Source organism: Protopterus annectens, chromosome 6.part1 (assembly GCF_019279795.1).
Source record: "Protopterus annectens isolate FY-2018-M chromosome 6.part1, PAN1.0, whole genome shotgun sequence".
NCBI classification, from domain to species: Eukaryota; Metazoa; Chordata; order Ceratodontiformes; family Protopteridae; genus Protopterus; species Protopterus annectens.
The window spans coordinates 34,334,880-34,354,577 of record NC_056738.1 but is presented as its reverse complement, the minus strand read 5'-3'; the positions used below and the strand labels follow the sequence as shown (position 1 = coordinate 34,354,577).

Below are 19,698 nucleotides of genomic sequence, written 5' to 3'. Positions count from 1 at the left end.
CAGATGAGACCTTAGCATAATGTCTCATTTAAGGAAGACACTCAGGAGCACAGTACACCAGATGTTGCACTGCATTGTCTGTGTTCTGTAGAACCCTTAACCTTCTGGTCTTTCAGCACCAAAGACAAGTGTGTTACATATTGTGCCACTGACACTGCAGTTTTCTCTTTATTTGGTGTTTCCTGAACACCTGTTTTTTATACAGCAATTGTTTAGTGTTTTCTGCCCCCCTCCCCAACTATTGAAACATTTGTTGGTTTTCTTGCCAGTAGTTTAGGTTTCCAGATGCTTGGGTAGCTAGCAGTACATTTCTGCCATATAGATATTTTTCCCTTTGGCTGTGATAATGAAGCATTTAAAAATTGCAAATGCTTTAATGAAATGCTTCCCCAAAATATGTATATCCTGTGGGTTTTTTACAAGAGGTCCATTTCATTGTAGACTGGGACAGCTGTGAGTCTTTTGTACCTCCTTGAGGCTGATCGCTCTGGGCTGATCACTCAGGCCTGCTGTTTAGTTCCTCCTTTGATCCATGTCAGACTGTTGGGTTGATCCCTGTGACATCCAAATCTAATCTTAGTTTTGAAATATGTAGAGAAGCAAACTGGGAGCGAGAGTTTGAGTAAATGTAGGAGGGGTAGGGAGCCTTTAGAGCATCAGGTGAGAGGTTCACCCAGCCCTGGTCAAAGGATAGCATTTAGAGAAAGAGATTAAGTAACTTGGTCAAGAACAGTCTCTACAAACTCCCAGGTATATTTAAGTTCCCAGTGTCTGTTTCTGAGGCTTCAATAATCCAGTCTGGATGTACTGAAGAACAGTTGGTCAGATATAAAAGTCCACATTTTCTCCACTAGGCGTTTCAACTTTCCCAGTATTCTATTTGTGTAAGTGGACTACAAGAACACGGTGGGAAAGGGCATGCAGATCTGTTGTAACCCAGCAGACTGTTGTGCAATCCCTTGGTGCATTTGGTAGCTACTCCTCATTTCTACCTAATTATGTTTGCTTTAGTTCTTCTTGTATGCTACATGCTAGTTTCAGTCCCCTTGAGGCCAGAATTGATCCTAAGATGTTGGTGTTGACCGTCATGGTTGTGCCAACCTTAATGGCAGTTTTGGCCCTGGGTTTTAGCACCTGTGAGGGTGACCGCCTTGGCACGGTCTGCGCTGCCTATGTCTGCGGTTTGACATTGGTGCAAAGATGTCATCCGCTGGACTTAAGGTTAGCTGTTGGCACTGGGGTCAGGATTGGCTTATTTGGGTGTTCTGAGGTCAGCCTTTTAGCTTTGAGTCCAGGGCTGTAACATCAGCCTTTGGGACAAATGAGGCCCAATCCTCAGTGGTTGGGGCTTCGGGATTGAGCTTGATGTAGCTGGTTTTGACATTGGCCTTGGTTCTAGTCCCAGGAACGCAGTCCTCTTGATCCCCAGGCAGGTATAGACTTGTGGTGTGACCCTGTTAGTGATCTCATTGACACCTTTACCCCCTTGGTATATCCACTGACCAAATCCTCTGATTCTTAACACCTTCTTTGGTTCTGCACTTCTCTTCATAACAGAGGGACAAGTGAATGTCTGAAAAGTGCCTGTAGCATATCTGGATAGTCTTCCTTCTCTGACCACTTCCCTCTGAAATTAGGGAAAAAGTACAAGAGTAGGAGGAGACACTTGTACTCTTCTAAGGAGTTGGCCGCAATAAACATTGGCAAGGAAGAGGCCTAAGCTCTCCCAGACCCAAAGTTTGGGGAGATGTAGATGATGGGACAAAAGACCATGGTAGCCCCCAGATCCTCTCCCCTTAGCTTGTACAAGGTCGGTCAGCCAGCCCCCTCCCTCCCCAGCTGTCGTCTTTGGATTGTCCTACCCAAAAGGAGATTGTGCAGCTGGTGGTATAGACAATGTGGGAAAACCCTGATGTGTAATTTGTTGTGAGCATGGTCAAGACCTCTCTCCTCCCACTGATGAGACTTGCTGGATAGAGATACCTAGGCCTAGCTGTATTTTAGTAGTGGCACCCCTTAAAGTGGCTTCTACTGTACAGAACACTGTTTAGCAGCTGTCTGGAAAAATTGGTGATGGATAGGTTTGGGAATCCTGTTTGCTGCCTCCTTTTCCTGTAGGGTAGTGGGATTTTGTAAGACTCTGTCTTACATGGTCACATTCTATTTAAAGGTAGCTGCTTAAGTGGGCCAATCACTGGGAGGTAAGCTTTTCTAAAATCAAGCTTCAATCTCTGACCGCTATGCCTTCTATAATAAACGTCACCATGCATCGTACACCATATGCAGTAGGTGTGGACATAACCATACCCTGGCACATCTGTTTGCATTTTGTTGTTGCATTAAAGCAGCCTTTCTAAGTGCTTCTTTTGATGGAACAGAAGTTTGTTTCTTCAGTAAGTGAAGATTCAGCTGGGGAACATGGAACAGAAGTTTGTTTCTTCAGTAAGTGAAGATTCAGCTGGGGAACATGGAAAGAATGGCAAAATCCTTTCAGCTTTTTTCATGAAGCTTCACTGTCCTTTGTACCTGTTTAGAACACAGCAGAGCTCATGGCAGTTTTGATTTAGGTGTTAACAGCCTCAGCAGAATAATAAATATTTTGAAAGGATGTGATGGGACCTTTGGCAGTTTCAGACTAGTCGCCCACTCTTGGTGAGGATTGTAATTGACAACAGCAACAAGACTGCCTTGGTAGGCCTGTCTGCCAGTAGTCCAGTCAATGAAGTGATGACCTGCTGTGGTGATAATTTGTCCTATCTCCGTGCAGGAAGAGTGCTGATATCCAGAGGTTTTACAGTATCCTTCGTAACCCCTGCCCCACTGTCTTTCCATATATCATTTCCTGTTAAAAAGGTTGTAACAAAAGAGGTGTCTTAAAAAAAAAAAAAAAAAAAAAAAAAAAAAAAAACCAAAAAACCTCCGAGGTCCCACTAGGCAGTTTTTTTTTCTTTTTGTTCTTAACTCAAACTTTTCTTTTATACAAAGAAAAACGAAGACTTCAGTCCGATTCCAGATCTGTGCACCTTAAAATCAGTTCTTCTCAAGAATCCTCTTGCATGGTCACAGTGCAATTGATACTTCCTTTCCAGTCCAAAAGAGACTAGCTCTGCTGTTTCACCCATCAGAACACCTACCTCCATTAAAAGTATAAAGGAGTCCGAGGTTTCTGTGCTTCTGGGTTGGAACTCATTACAGGTTTTGGACACTTCCTTTCAGCATTTCCTCAGCCCCCATGGGTGTTCAAGTGCATAATTTGATTTCAATGAAATTAAGGCTACAAGAGGTCAAGTTTTTTTCCATAATTAAACACTTTGCACCTAGCCCTCCTAACAAGAGCAGTTTAATTTGGGCGAGGGAGATTCTTAAGAGTCTTTTCTGGTGCTTGGGGAAATCTCTGACTATTGCAGAGTAGATGGCACCCACTCCGGTATGGTTCTGTCTATTTTGGCCTTAACATGTGGAGAATCCAGTACCATAGACCCTCCAGGGCTTTGCCTATCTGTGCAAAAACAAAACCATCAACATAATTGGATGCTACTTCCCACCTGGCCAAAACATCTCTCCACTAGAAAACCTCCTCAGCTGGTCTACCCACCATCTCCCCCAAGAAACTATAATTTTAGGAGATTCCAATATTGACTGGCAATCCTGTTCTGGCAACCATCCAACCCATCATGTAAATAATCACCCAACTAGTCCAGTCGCCAACCAGGATAAATAAAACTCCAGCAAGCACACTACCCTGGACTGGATACTAGTCTGTAAGAGCCCCCAGTCATATACAACAGGCTGCTTATCAGATGGCCTCAGTGGTCACTCCCCAACATTCCTACTCAAAAAATACCTATACCAAGCTAAACCTGTCATCTACCGTCAAATACGTAAAAAAACTAAACTTTAACCCACTCACATTCATCTCATCCCTCAAAGAATGTAACTGGCATCCTCTAAAGTACCTCAGCCTTGATGAAGCAGTTGAATTTTTTTAGTATCACCTTCCTGAGCATCCTTCATTACCATGCCCCCATAAGACTTTCCAGATTCAAAGCACAACCCTCCCCATGGCTACAGAAAACCACTAAGTCAGAAATGAAAAACTGGGATAAAGCCTGGGAGCACTGGCACAAAATCAAAACCCCCTCAACTAGACAGAAATTTCTAGAACTACGCAATAGATCAAAAAGCTAATAAAACAGGGCAAATTCCAATACTACCAGTCTGCCCTAGACTCCTCTCAACACAGCCCCAAACAATTCTGGTCCTCTATAAACTCCATCCTCCTCCCAGGTAAAGTCAGTACCCCTCCTCCTAACATCCCTCACTCCTCAAAAAATATTGCTACCTCATTCAACACACACTTCACACACACCATACTGTCACTAGCTAAACAACATAACCCCCCTCTCCTCCAACCCACACCTTCAACTAGTAATCTTCCCACTGCCTTCTCTTTCTCCTGTACCTACCTCCCAACATAAAAAAAAAAACTCTTAACTAAACTTAAGCCCACCAGATTAGCAGCAGACAACCTCCCAAGTGAATACCTACAAATTGCAACTGATGCTCTGGCCTACCTCAGTATCCATCTTGATTAATCGATCTCTGTCAAAGTTACGTTCCCACACTGTGGAAAGTATCACATATATAATTCCCCTCCACAGAACTAACCAAGTACCGCCCCATAGCTATTGTCTCTCCACTCTCCAAAATACTAGAGAGATGCATACACTCTCAGGTCTCAAGACTACCTCCTTACTAACAACCTCCTTTCCAATACTCAGCATGGTTTCCGACCAAACCATAGCACCACCATTGCTTTACTCTCCTTTACTAACACTATCCTTCAGTATAAAAACAATGGCTATCTCTCCTCTGCTACTTTCCTAGACCTATCTAAAGCATTTGACATGGTCCCACACAACTTATCTCCGTCCTCAATAACCTATCCTTCTCACAATCAGTCACCAACTGGTTTCAGAGTTACCTGTCTGACCGCCAACAATGTGTTGTATGGTAGAATGACACATCTCCCCAATTACCTGTCTCTGTAAGGGTTCCCCAAGGATCCATCCTTGGACCCCCTACTCTCTGTTTTCACCAATAATCTAGTCTCTGCCACCAAACATGGCACACTCCTACAATACGCAGATGACTTAACCATCATATTCTCAGCCCAGTCCCTAACCAAACTGCAAAAAGTCACACAGGAAGCCTTTTCCTCTGTTGAAACTTGGTTATCCGATGCCCAATTAATACTCAACCCAAACAAAATTAAACTACTCATCTTCCAACCCACCAAACCTACTCAAAACAACTCTCACTTTAACATCACAGCAAAAGACAACACCACTATATACCCAACTGAACACACCAAATTGCTAGGAGTGGAAATAGACAATAAACTAAAATTTGACATTCACATAATCCTTGACCATAAAAAAAGTCCACAATAAACTAGGAGCGCTATACAGAAATAAGCAACTTCTCACCAAAGCAGCAAAGATTTCAATAGCAAATTCCCACCTTATCTCCACCCTACTTTATGCCTGTCCAATATATACCAACCTAAGGCAATGTGATTTAAACAAGCTAGAGACCTGCTACAACAAAATCGCCAAATTCGTCACAGGGGCATCCTACCGTAGTCACCACCGTCTCTCACTTGCTGAACTGGGCTGGCTTGAACTTCCTCCCCTCCTTCAATGGTATCAACTCTCACTCGCCCACAAACTAGTAAATCATCCACTAAATGTCCCATCCCTCCAGAATCTACTCCAACCCTATCGCACCACCAGACCACTAAGATCCAGCAACAAAAATCACTTGCAGATCACTAAAGCCAATAACTCTGCTGGTGAAGCACTATTCTCTTGCACCATAGCCAAATGATGGAACTCCCTTCCACCCACAATTACCTCCATACCATCATGCACCCACTTCAAAACTTTACTAAAAGCGCACCTAAAAACATGCTGGCTATGCCCTTGCAACTCCCACTCTAATATCACCCTCCCCATCCAACCACTATCTTTCTTTCCACTCCACTAACTACATTGGTTATAGAAAGCTCAGATGCTCATAAGCCAGTACTTATTATACAGCAGGAACTTCTTGTAACATTTGTTAATGACTGTTATGTACTTCACAGATAAAGATTCTAGTTGCCTACTGATGTACTATGTTCTTCATCTGTAAATATGTTGTAAGTAATTGCTATATAAATTGTTAATCACTATGTAATCCAATGCAACTACTGTCTGTTTATTTTAACTTTGGAGCTTTTCTCTCCGGGCCTCCGCTGAAAATGGACCTACGTCCAGTCGGACACTCCCGGTCAAAAAATATAAATAAGTAGATAAATAAATATGCTTGTTTTCTTGTCTGGATGCAGTAACAGAGAAGAGTATTTGATTTGATAAAAGGGAAGCAAATTGACAAGAGCTTCTGTATGGGCTACTGTTCATAGGTTCATAGGTTCATACTAGGCTATCTGCCCTAGGGCATTTATAAGCCTAGCCAGAATGTGTTTGGCTTTCGCCACCCATTTTAAATTTATTTTGCTATGCCCTTTTTCCAGGTTAGTATACTGTGCCTCTGTTTAACAGTGACACAGAAGTAATACCCGGGGTAAACCTACGATCTCCCATCCACTCATCAAGATTCCTCTTGAAGAGAGTCAATGAGGGACTCTGCCTAACCTGGACTGGGATTTTATTCCAGAGTGAAGGGAGCCTCTGGGTTATGAATCTGTCCCTCCAGCATGTCCTATTTATTTCAGTGCTGAGGTTCAAGTCTCTCAAGCGTGTAGCTCAATGGGATTTGGATTTTCTGAGGTGCAGCATGTCCATTAATTCCGGGTTGGACATGGCTTTATACGTCAGGCACAGATCGTCTCTAAGCAGGCGGTATGCCACTGAGTAGAGCTGGAGTTTCTTTAACCGGGCAGCATATGGCATCTGTTTGAGCCCTTTGATCCTCTTGGTGAGGTACTTTTGGGGTCTTTCCAGTTGCTGCAGGTGTCTGGTAAGGTACATCCCAAAAGGGGCATTGTACTCGATTATGGGCCTGATGTGGGATGAGTAAAGAGGCACGATGACCTCCCCTGATCTAGATGTGAATCCCTTCATGATTAGGTGGGCTATATAAAATGTTTTTCTAACCACTTTGGCCACGTGGTTGTCAAATGAGAGATTGCTATCAACTTGGGTCCCCAGGTCCCTAATTACTTCTTCTGTACTTGATGGATTACCACCTATGTGGTAATTTGTGGGCACTTTGTTTTTGTCAAAGGGGATGACTATACACTTTTTGGCATTTAGCTTGAGGCCATGGCTCTGGCACCAGTTGTCTGTTTCTATGAGGCCCTTTTGGAGGATGCTTGTGTCGGCTGGAGAGTCTATTATGGCGCCCAGTTTGCAGTCATCTGCGAACTTGGGCAGCCACAGTCCTTCTGTGTTGGCCTGTACCTCCAAGAAATATATACCGAACAAGAGAGGTCCCAGGACTGAGCCTTGTGGGACACCACTTGTAACTGGTTTGGAGTCTGACATGGCTCCAGCAATTCTAACCATGTGGGTTCTGTCCTTGAGCCAGTTTGCAATCCATCTAGTGACATAGGGGTTTATATTTAAGCTGGTGAGCTTATCTATAATGCTCGAGTGGGGTATTGTATTGAAGGCTTTTGCGAGGTCCAGGTAGGCTGTGTGGACCACCTTCCCCTCATCAATGGCTTTGGTGACTGTTTCAAAGAAATCAACCAGGTTTAAGAGGCAGGATCTGCCCTTAACAAAGCCGAACTGGGTAGTATCCAGTGTCTGTAGGTCCCCAATATCTTCATTTATGAGGTCCATGATGATCCTTTCCATAGCTTTGCAGACCAAGCTAGTCAGGCTTATGGGGCGATAGTTTCCAGGATCCGTTGAGGTACCACCTTTATGGAGAGGGACCACTGTTGCTGTACGCCACTCTTTGGGCACATATCCTGTAGTAAGGCTGAGATTGAACAGTAGTTTTATGTTTGGGTTTAGCTCTTCTTGGAGTTCATGTAGGACTCAGCCCGGGACACCAGCTGGTCCCATTGATGCTGTGTTTTTTGCTTTGGAGAGGGCGGCTCTTACCTGAGCATCTGAGATGTCAGGTGGGCAGCACTCTGCTGGGATAGATATTTACCCTTTTGGTGGGGAGGGGGGGGGGTTTGCGCTGAACCTGTCAGCTAGGATGTTGGCAATGTCTGTGGGTTCGGTGTATTTTTTGTCATTTTGGACTAATTCTGAGCATATCTGGGAATTACCACCCAGGTTCCTAACATAACTAAAGAAAGCCTTGTGATTATCCTTAGTGTCCTGTGCAATTTTTCTCTCGAAGCTGGCTTTAGACAATTTTGAGTGCCCGTAGTTTTTTGCTAATACTGATCAGTAATGCCTTCCCTTTTTGGGATTTTGCTCCATCATTTAGTAGCTTCCTCCTTCTATTGTATAGTTTGTTTATGGCTGGGGTCCACCAGACAGGACGTCTGCCTTTGGAGGATTGGGTCTTGGTTTTATTTGGGATCGCATGATCCATGCATTCCCGAAGGTGTTCATAGAATGCGTTTATAAAGGATTCTGCAGTCTGGGCCGTATTTTCCACAGGCCCGGGGGCTTTGATGGATTCCACCTCTGTTTTGAGGAGTGTGAAATTTGCTTTAGAAAAGTTTTTCACTGTGGTTTTCTGGGCAGGGGGTGGGGTCGGGATGTGAATATCCAGTGAGATTAGTTTGTGGTCTGATCTTACCAGTGAGGGATACACTTCTGGTCTGGAGCAGAAAGTCCCCATGTTGGTGATGATCAGGTCCAGTATGTTTTCCCCTCTTGTGGGAGTGGTAACAAGTTGTTCCATAGCATTTTATTTATTTATTTATTTATTTATTTATTTATTTATCATTTGTTAACCGGGAAAGTCCGACTTGGAACGAAGCCAATTTTCAGCGCAGGCCCGGGGAGAAAGGCTCCAGATGCATGTCTTTGTAATGTTGGAGGAAACCGGAGCACCCGGAGGAAACCCACACGAACGCAGGGAGGACATGCAGACTCCACACAGAAGGCACCCTAGCCGAGAATCGAACCGGAGAACCTCTTGCTGTGAGGTGACAATGCTACCGCTGCACCACTGCGCCGTCCATTTGAGTTTATAAATTCTAGGAACCTTTGAGCTAGGGTGTTGGAGCTAAAGTAATGCTCCCAGTCTGTTTGGGTAGTTGAAGTCGCCCAATATAATGGTTTTGGAGAGACCTTCATATTTTCCAGTGTTCTCAGGAAGGCCGAGTGGGGTTCCTGGGTTTGGGAGGGTGGTCTGTAGCAGGCTATAAACTGGAAGGCAGTTTTACCCACTGTTAGTTGCACATGGATAGTCTGTGATGCTTCGTGCTTTGCCACCAACCTGGAGGTGTGGGTATCTTTGAATATCGATACTCCCCCTCCTTTTGTGGTTCGGTCCAAGTTTGGGGCCAAAAAGCATGGTATGAGGTATAACCTGGTAGTGCTTGGGTGCTCTCAGGAGCCCTGAACCAGGTTTCTGTTACTTCACAGATATCGATGTTCTCCATGCTAAGGAGAGTTTTGAGTGCGTGCAGCTTGAGGTTTAGACTTTTGGCGTTGAGTAGCATTACTCTTAGTTTCTTATCCCTTGTGATACCTATGGAGGTGGGTTTGTCTTTTGAGCCTTGCCTAAAAAAGGCACTATGGGGGTAGCAAGAGCCTTTGCCAATATCCGAAAGCCCAGGGGTGACAGGTGCAAGCCTTCCCTAGCGAAGCATCCTGGCTTGTCGAGCATATCATCCCAAGCTGACAGGCATTGGATCCCCTTTGAATGACACCAGTACTTAAGCCAATTGTTGAAATTGATCATCTTGTCTTCATATTGTGGCATCATTCTTGGTGAGGTTAAGATGCTACTCAAGGTCAGGGTCATACCGGCCTGGGCTACATGCTCAGAGAGCTCCTCTGTCTCTCCATGTAGTCCAGGGAGGTACGTCTCAGGTCATTCACACCAGCATGGACAATGACTGAGTCATATTTGTACTTGCCTTGGAGTGACCTGAGTGCTTGTGTTATGTGGCGGATCCTAGCGCCCAACAGGCTGCTCACCGTGACCCTCTCCTTGTTCAGCCTGGTGAACGGGATGTCAGTGTGCCTGACGATAGTCACGTATTACAAGTGTATCAGGTGTGTTTAGTCTTAAGGGCTGTGACTGTTCGGCACACTGGCTTTGTGAGATATGTGTTGCACGTGTTTTGTTTTGAGGTAGCGGTTGCTTGGGTGTCTGCTTTGGAGGTCTCTGCTGCTTAGGCAGATCTTTATTTAGAGCCTCCGAGTATGTTTTTGTGTGATTATGTGTTGGGTTTGCTGTCGTGGTAGGTCTATGTGAGACTGGAATTGTAGTGAGTGTGGTTTCCTTCTCCTCCTGACTGGTTATGCCAGTACTGAGTTGAGAGAGCTTAGCCTCCAGTTTGGCTATATGGTTGCATCTCTCACGTGTGTTGTAATTTGTTGGAAGGAGGAGAGGGTTGTCTGTGTACATGAGGCAGTTGTAACATTGCCTCAAGATTCCCAGATTCACCAGTTGGACCGGAGAGGAGATTGACAACTGACCTTTGGACATGCTAGAATAATATTGGGAATTCCTTTATAATTGAAAACAAGGGCCAGTGGGGAGTGAGGGTGTAGTGCTTTTAATTTTTAGTGCTGGATCTGTTCTTCACTTCGGTACCAGACCTACTATACCGTTTTCTCTCAAGTGTTTAATTTTAGGCAGAGGTATTCATCCATTAGTGTACATCTAACACCAATATCTTTTTTCACAAGGGGGTTATTTTTTTGACACCTGCCTTTTCTGTAGGTTTGTAAGGACTTTGTGCCTTAACAGACCACACTTGAAGGACAGTCTACCTCCATGAGAACTATGTTTCATCTTGGGAAAATTGCTATTCACTCTAAGCCAGTAAGTGTGGTGGAATTGAAGTTTTGTCATGAAACACTCCTCTGTGACCTCAAATAGGAGGGTACCTAAATTTCATATTTTTGAGCTTTGCTGTGTTTTCCTGTAGAAGAGCTTTACCTTCACTGGCCTAAGGTAGTCTGTTATATGGTTTAAAATATTTTCATACTTCTGACATTTAAATTTATCGTGGAATATATTTACTACCTGAAACAGTCTTGTACTTTTTCATATTGAAGTCCAGTTGTACCGTGAATGTAAACTGGTGTTTAAAATTAGATCTTGCACTTGTTTAAAATTACTTAATTTATTGTAGTAGGATCTTTAGTTGGATCTCTGTCTTTCAGCAAAACCTGTTGCTGTAGTACTAAGAAAATGCTGCGTCTTTCACATTCTTTGACTTGCTGTTTTTTATTAGAGTATGATGGCTTGTTCATAAGCAATGGACCTGGAAATCCAGAATTTTGTCAGAAAACCATTGAGAACATCAAGCACGTCATCATGAAGGAAAATCCCAAGCCTGTGTTTGGAATCTGTCTGGGTCATCAACTTCTGTCGCTTGCAGCTGGAGCAAAAACTTATAAGATGAAGTAAGTGATTAGACCTAGCAGATTACATGGTAACAGGTGAGCAAATCTTTTTTTAGTAGTGGTAAATCTGGTCCAGACAACTGGAAAATGGGACTTCTTGTCCATGTACTAAAAACTGCATTTGATTTTTACCCCACCCAACGCACATTCCATAAAGGAGTTGTCGGCCATGTTATTAAATCAACACCTAGGTCATAGAACTAAGGTGAAACCTACTTTGATGCAGCTCTTTTTTGGAGGAATTTAGTATTTTTTGTGACCTGGCAGAAGATGTCAGTGTACACAGCTGACTGACAAAGAATTGACCAAATATAGTTTAGGTTTTGGTATATTTGTAGCTATTCGACACAAGATGATTGGTAGAATTATGTAAACTGGCTTCCCTCATAAGTAATATGCATTTGATAAAAATATGTATAATTTGGTTGAACTGTTTTCTTTCAAAGTAACAGAGGTTGGTAATCATAATAGTGTGATATTTTTAGATATAGCATGTGACATAGAATCTGCAAGTGCAGAAAAAAATGTGCATTGACTTAACAGAATGTGCTTGTGTGGAAAAATGTATTATACTTCTGAATGTTTTTATAACAAACAGCATTAACAGTAGAGGCTTGTTAAAAATATAAACAGGTGAGCGTATACAGATACGCAAGAGAATGAACTTGCTAAAGTTAAAGGATAGTTTCTAACTTTTTTCTGCTGCTGCATTAGCCGATCAGTGAAAGAACATTTCTGCCTGCTGAGAACTGTTTTTTCTCTGGATTGAGATAAGAATGCAGACAAGGCTTCAATACAGGAAAATAATGTTTTTATCAAGGACAAAGTTTTGAAACTATAAGTGGTTGTAAAGTACTCTTTTTGTTCAGACATTTTTGTAATCTGAATCAGATGAAGTCCAGTCCAGTGTATTTGACAGTGATCCGTGTTCTAAAGAAAATGTTTATAATCTCACAGTAGTACTTGATTGGCTTGTTTCAATCAATTTGTCAGCAGTTACGAATATACAGCTGTACTGTTTGTGTACATGCAGGTAATTTCAATTTAACAATTGGCGGCACAGTGGTGCAGTGGTTAACATGGTCACCTCACAGCAAGAGGTTCTCCGGTTCGATTCTCTGCTGGGGTGCCTTCTGTGTGGAGTTTGCATGTTCTCCCTGTGTTTGCGTGGGTTTCCTCCGGGTACTCCGGTTTCCTCCCACATTCCTGAGACATGCATCTGGAGCATTTCTCCCTGGACCTCTGCTGAAAACAGGCTCTGTGGAACCTAGTCGGACTTTCCCGGTCAACAAATGATAAATAAAATAAAAAATAAATAAACAATGATTATCTGTAGCATTTTTAATATAATAGTATGGCCATTGCTATCTGTTTTTGTTTTAAATGCACTACATTCTATCTATAGATTCTTCGCTAGTAAATTTGATGAATGATAAGTGTGTTGAATTTGCTGAGCTTTGGCTTGTTTTTTCAGCTGCAGAGATAACCCCCTGACGTCAGTGGAGTGAGGGATGAGATTTTACTGAGCAGCTGTTATGTAACACAAGCATTTTTTTTAACCTGCTCCTGGTTGTGATGCATCTTTTTTTTCTCAAATTTCAGAGGTGACCTTAATGTCTTGCCAATTTTACAGTTTCTTGTAGTGCAGAGGTTGTTGATTGTCCTGTAAAATAAATGATTGCATTGCATGCTACAGTGGATGCACATTTGTTTTTTGCTGTGAGTCTTTTTCATGGAGGAAGAATTGCCTACATGATTCTTATGTTGTATAGTTGTGCATAAAAAGTGAAATGTGCTGTAGTCATGCCTGTGTCAATTTTCACTGTCTTGACGACAAGTTGTAGTTGAGCAGGTTAGCACCAGGCATTTTGGGAATTCATTAGGTCTCCTGAATGCCCCTTTACTTGAAGGGAAGAAGAGCGGTATGCCTTATCTTTCTGAAGCTGATTCTGCCAGAGTTGGAGGTCTACTCTTGAGCTTGGATACCAACTGTATGTAACCAGAATCGAACTACTCTTCAGGCTTGACTCCATGGTAATTATGGATGACATGCTGATTGTGGCTGTGGTGATCCTAGTTCGGCTGCTAAACAGACATGCTGGATACTGTTGGTTTTAGATTGGTTCTGTGTGTCTGTTTACTTGCCCATCTTTGGGTGGGGGACTATTAAAGCTATCTGCATGGAGACCAGCTAGTGACAACTAGATGATAGTGGCACCAGAGTTGTAAATTGGGGAGCTCTGTAGTACTGTAGGCGGGGGGGGGGGGGGGGTTCAGTGTGTGGAAGCACAAGCCAAGTATTATAGTATTACAGGCCTTTAGTAAGGAGCTCAGTGTCCACTGTCACAGTGACTTGAGGTTGAAATACTCCAATCCAGTGTGTGAATAGCCACACTGCATAAGATTGTTGATTCCATTCTCTCTCTCTCCCTCTCCCTGCAATTAAGGCTGTGGTGGATTACACAAAGGACATAAAAGAGACTGCTTTGCAGGAGGTCTAATTTTTAATGATTGCATTTCGTGCTTGTTTGGTTAATATTGTGTTTAGATTTGGGCCAGCATTTTAAAGAAAAACTGTGTATTCACTTGCATTTGTGAAAATCACTTTTAGGCATTGTAACTGCTGTGGTCACCCTATTTTGAGAGCAATTTCTGTGGTTGATTGGATTCTGACATGTCAGGTTTTCACATGTTTTATGTTCTTGTGAACTTTGGGGTGCTAACGCTCTTTAAAAAGTTACTTGAGTTTAAAATTCTCTAATGAATAAAGTTTGTAGTTTTTGCATGGCACAATAAGTTGCACCCTGAATGAAGTTAGAGTGCTCAAGTGTTGTGTACAGTACTAAAAAACTGAAACCAAAGGATATAAATATGTAAAATGACCCCTCCCCACTTAACATAAGGTATTCCCTGAAATAGAACTACTTACCAGTTAAAGCACAAATAAAATAATTGCCCTGAATGCTAATATAAATTATTGTAATAAAACTGGTATTAAAGATAAAATATTTAATAGTAAAAAGTAGTGTGACTAGCTTGTATTTAAATATAGGTCTGATGTCAATTTTCATTCATTCCTGAACAGTTGCATCTTATCTGACCCTTGGATCAGACTCTGCTGTTTTTATAGCTCTTGGCCATTAGAACTGTCAAGCTCCTCCCTTACTAATAATGCTCTATCCCGTAACATACCTCGGATCTCGTGCCGCTTTTGCATACGGACATAGTTGTTTTAAGCTCTCGAGTATTGCTAGAATATTTTCAGATAAGTGATAGTAATTGCCTTATAGATTATATCTTTTCTTCCTGCCTACACTGTTTAGTGCATTTCCTATTTTACCACTGTTGGTATTTTTTTTTTCTCTCCCCTTCACTTTCTAATACCATTGTTGGTATTTTCTTCAGTCCTTTTTTATTCCTGTTAACTTTTTCTCTCATGTCCTCTCCTTTCTTTTAAAGTGGTAAAATGGCAGAAAAGCCTTCTGGCTTTGTGGGCGGAAAAAAAAAAAAATGGCACAAACTTTTTCCTTATCTGACATTTATTTTTTGGGCCCTGATCACCTCAGTGGATTATGAAGTATGCAGATCTTTCAATCCTGAGGCAAGCATTGATTGTAAAAACTGATACTGAAGGGTTTTCTTCTTTGACTTTTTTCAGAAGCGCTATCTGGGGCTCAGTCCTCAAGATCTGACAAAATGGAGCACAGATGGCCATCTTATCAGTCTGTACCTTTCTACCCTTCCCTGAGATCCAATGTTTGAGCCAGTTCTTAAGAAGTCAGTCTGATCTGAAGCCTGTACCCTGAGTGAGGTATGCATCCTCCTTGGATCCAATGCCATCTAGAGTTCCCTCACCTTTTTTGAGATATACCGGTATACTAGGTCCCCATGTTCTTAGTGTTTCACTGTTGCAGTAATCACATTTAGGTTATCTGCTTGCAGTAGCCCTCAGTCAGCCTGATTATCATAGTCTTGGGTCCTGCATCGGTTGCTGTCTCATCTTCCATGACGTCAGGTAGTCAGGGGTACAAAGGTTCATAGGTTTATACTAGGCTATCTGCCCTAAGGCATTTATAAGCCTAGCCCAAAGTTTTGTGGCTTACGCCACCCCTTATGTTAAAAAATATTGTGCCCATTAGTTTGTTGTGCCTCTGTCCAGCAGTGACACAGAGATGATTCGGGTAACGTCGATCTCCCATCCACCGGTCAAGATTTCTCTTGAACAGAGCCAGCGAGGTGCTCTGCCTCACATGGACCGGGATTTTATTCCACAGCATAGGGAGTCTCTGAGTGACAATCTATCCCTCCAGCATGTCTTATTTATATCCGTGCTAAGGTTTAAGTCGCTTGCTCTAGTGGATCTGGTAGATTTGGATTTTTTGAGGTGGAGCATGTCCATTAATTCCGGGTTGGACATGGCCTTGTATGTCAGGCACAGGTCACCTCTGAGCAGACGGTATGCGACTGAATAGAGCTAGAGTTTCTTCAGTCTGGCAGCATATGACAGATTTTGGAATCCCTTTATCCTTTTGGTGAGGAACTTTTGGGGTCTCTCCAATTGCTGCAGGTGTCTGGTGAGATGCATCCCGAGTGGGGCATTGTACTCGATCATTGGTCTGATAAGTGAAGAGTACAGGGGAACAATGACCTCACTTGATCTGGATGTGAATCCCTTCATGATCAGGTGGGCAATGTAGAAGGTCTTTCTAACCACTTTAGCAATGTGAGTGTCAAAAGAAAGGCCACTGTCAACCTGGGTCCCCAGGTCCCTGATAACCTCTTCTGTGCTTCGTGGATTGCCACCTATATGATAGCTTGGGGTTACCTTGTTTTTCCCGAAGGGTATGACTATACATTTTTTGGCATTTAACTTCAGGCCATGGCTCTGGCACCAGCTATCTGTTTCCGTGAGACCCCTTTGAAGGATATCTGTGTCCGATGTACTTTCCACTATGGCGCCCAGTTTGCAGTCATCTGCAAACTTTGTCAGCCATAGTCCTCCTATGTTTGCCTGTACTTCTGAGAAGTAGATGCCGAACAACAGGGGGCCAAGGACTGAGCCCTGTGGGACACCACTTGTGACCGGCTTGGAGTCTGACATGGTGCCAGCAACTCTAACCCTGTGGGTTTTGTCCTTTAGCCAGTTTGCAACCCATCTTGTGACATATGGGTTTACATTTAAGCTGGTAAGTTTCTCTATAATACCTGAGTGGGGTATTGTGTCAAAAGCTTTTGCAAGGTCAAGGTAGGCTGTATAGACTGCCTTTCCCTCATCAATGGCCTTGGTGACTGTTTCGAATAAGTCGACCAAGTTCAAAAGGCATGATCTGCCCTTGACAAAGCCAAACTGGGTCGGGTCCAATGTCTGCAAGTCCCCTGTGTCTTTGTTTATGAGTTCCATTATGATCCTCTCCATAGCTTTGCAGACCAGGCTTGTTAAGCTTATGGCGGTAATTACCAGGGTCCGTGAGGCACCGCCTTTGTGGAGTGGGACCACAGTTGCCGTCGCCACTCCTTGGGCCACGTATCCTGTGGTAAGGCTAAGATTAAACAGCTGCCTTATGTGCGGGTTTAGTTCCTCATTGAGTTCGTAGCACACAGCCGGGACACCATCCGGTCCCATTGATGCTGTGTTTTTAGCTTTAGAGAGAGCAGCTTTTACCTGCGCATTTGAGATGTCTGGGAGGCTACACTCCGCTGTGATAGTTATCTCTCCTTTTGGGGGGGAGAGGGGGGTGAAGTTTGCACTGAACCTGTCTGCCAGTATGTTGGCAATGTCTGTGGGTTCAGTGATTTTTGTAACATTTTGGACTAATTCTGAGCATATCTGGGAGATTCCACCCAGGTTTCTAACATAGTTGAAGAAGGCCTTATGATTGTCTTTTGAATCTATGGCAATTTTTCTCTCAAAGTTGGCCTTGGATGATTTTGAGTGCTCGTATTTTTTTACTAATAATCAAGGGTGTCTTCTCTTTTATGGATTTTGCTCTATCATGCAACAGCTTTCTCCTCTTATTGTAAAGTTTGTTTATGGCTGGGGTCTACCAGACTGGACGTTTGCCCTTGGTGGAAAGAGTCTTGGTTTTATTAGGGATTGCCTGATCCATGCAGTCCTGGAGGTGTTCGTAGAAGGCATTTGTAAGGGCTTCCGCAGCTTGGGTTGTGGTTTCCACTGGCTTGGGAGCCTTGAAGGATACCACACCAGTCTTGAGTAGTGTGAAGTTTGCTTTAGAGAAGTTCTTCACTGTGGTCTTTATTGTTTGGGGTGGGGGCGGGATGCAGCCGATGCCATTACATCAGTCTCTCGTCGTGCAGTGCCTGAAGCAGATATTCATGTTTCACTATTGCAGTCATTTCATTACATTTGGGTTATCTTTTTGCAGGTTGCCCATAGTCGGCCTGATTAGCAAAGTCTTGGGTCCTGCATCGGTTGCCGTCTCATCTTCCATGATGTCAGGGGTATAAACATGCAGCCGATGCCATTACATCAGTCTTTCTTGCCGTGCGGTGCCCGAAGCAGAAGCAGTTCGGTCAGCAGACTCCTGAAATTTTCGTATTAGAGTTTCAGAACCGAAGTCTTCAACTAAAGCTAAGTACCCCGTTGGGGAAACTTTTTTTTTCTTGCTTCTTAACGACTTCAGTAGATGTTAATTGCATTTCTTGTGGAAAGCAAATACCTCAGATTTTCATTCGTACTGTATTCCTTGCCTAGGCCCTGACCACGATGTACCTTGCTGTCGGTTTTGTGATTTATTTAATCAGCGCACTATCTGTCAGTATATTTTCACCTCTAAACATTTCGGTTCTCGGTTTAATTATCCAGAAATGTCGTCTGTTAGCCATCCGACTATTGGGATTCCGTAAAAACGCAAAGATAAACAGAGACAGGCCGTCAAGGTCTAAAACTGCCAACAACACTTCTAAGCCAGTCGCCAGTACTCAGTGAGGCGCTTTTGCAGCCCCTGATACTTGCTGCTTCTGATTCACAGGCCTCTACTGAGACCCATTCGGAGTCAGATATGCCACGAAATGCTTCAACTGTGGAACCCGCAGATGTCTCTACCTTGGATGGGTCCGGAGCCACTGTGCAAGCACCGGCTTCTGAGTGTGTATTCAGGCTTACTGACTTGCATATTAAACCAACACCATCTTCTTCTAGGCCTAAAACTCGAACCATGCCTAGGAAACAGACGCCCAGACCGCTTGGTCAGGCCTCTGTGTTTAAAAAAAAAACAAATGATAAGAATGGCTGAAGACCTTATTACTTTAATCAGAGGAAGCCAACTTCCCCCTCTAAGAGAACTAGGACTGAATTTGCTTATCATACTTCTAATCAGGATTCTGCCATTTCTGTGTCTGATGACCAGGATTTGCTCTAATCTACCTATGAGGATTCTGATGCCGAGGACTCTATTCCCTCTGCTTCATCCCCAGAGGATTTTTCTTTTGGTGAAACCTTGCATACTCTTAGGGAACGTTTTCATTGGGAAAGCCAGGATTACTCTGATACTAAAAAGAGGCTTAGAGATTTCTTACTCCTGCCCCAACACAGGCCTTTAGCTATCCCTCTTGTGCTGGACATTGACTTTGCCTTTTCGGAATCTAGCTTGGCCCCTGACTCTTTACTTCCTGCTCCCAGAAAACCTGATATGAGAATCGGGAACCCTGTAATATCCAAGTTATTTTTTAAAAATCCTACTGCAGACCCTGAGACCATTTCACAGGGACCCAAGGGCATTAAGGCTATTACTGCCAAAAATCCTACCCCCTCTGATAGAGATTCCAGGGCCGTGGATAGATGGGGTAAGAAGGTATACACGTCTGCAGCCTTGGCCATCAGGGCCTTAAATTGCCAGTTTCATATGTTAAAGTATCAGCAGCATATTACTGGATTGCTTAAACAGAAAATTATGTTGATTCGTGATTGTGCTGAAAATAAGGATTTACAGGATTTAATGCATTCTGCTGAAAAAGTTGGAAAACTTACTTTGCAATGTAGATGTTCTTCATCTCACATTGCTGCAGTCCTAACACTTGGGTAGTCCGCTGTCCCAGTCGGCCCGAATACCAAAGTATAAGGCTGACGTCGGTCAAGGCGCATTTGTCTGACATCAGGACGTCAGGGTACAAATGC

At 43.3% G+C, this 19,698-nt stretch overlaps 1 protein-coding gene across 1 annotated transcript in view; it reads left to right on the top strand.

The window, feature by feature from the left end:
• CAD (carbamoyl-phosphate synthetase 2, aspartate transcarbamylase, and dihydroorotase) overlaps positions 1-19,698 on the top strand; it is a gene marked incomplete in the record, with an annotated part of 2,299,829 nt that overhangs the window by 226,489 nt on the left and 2,053,642 nt on the right. The window contains 1 exon segment of the mRNA XM_044075466.1: positions 11,393-11,564. Within this exon segment, the coding sequence (XP_043931401.1) occupies positions 11,393-11,564 (172 nt within the window).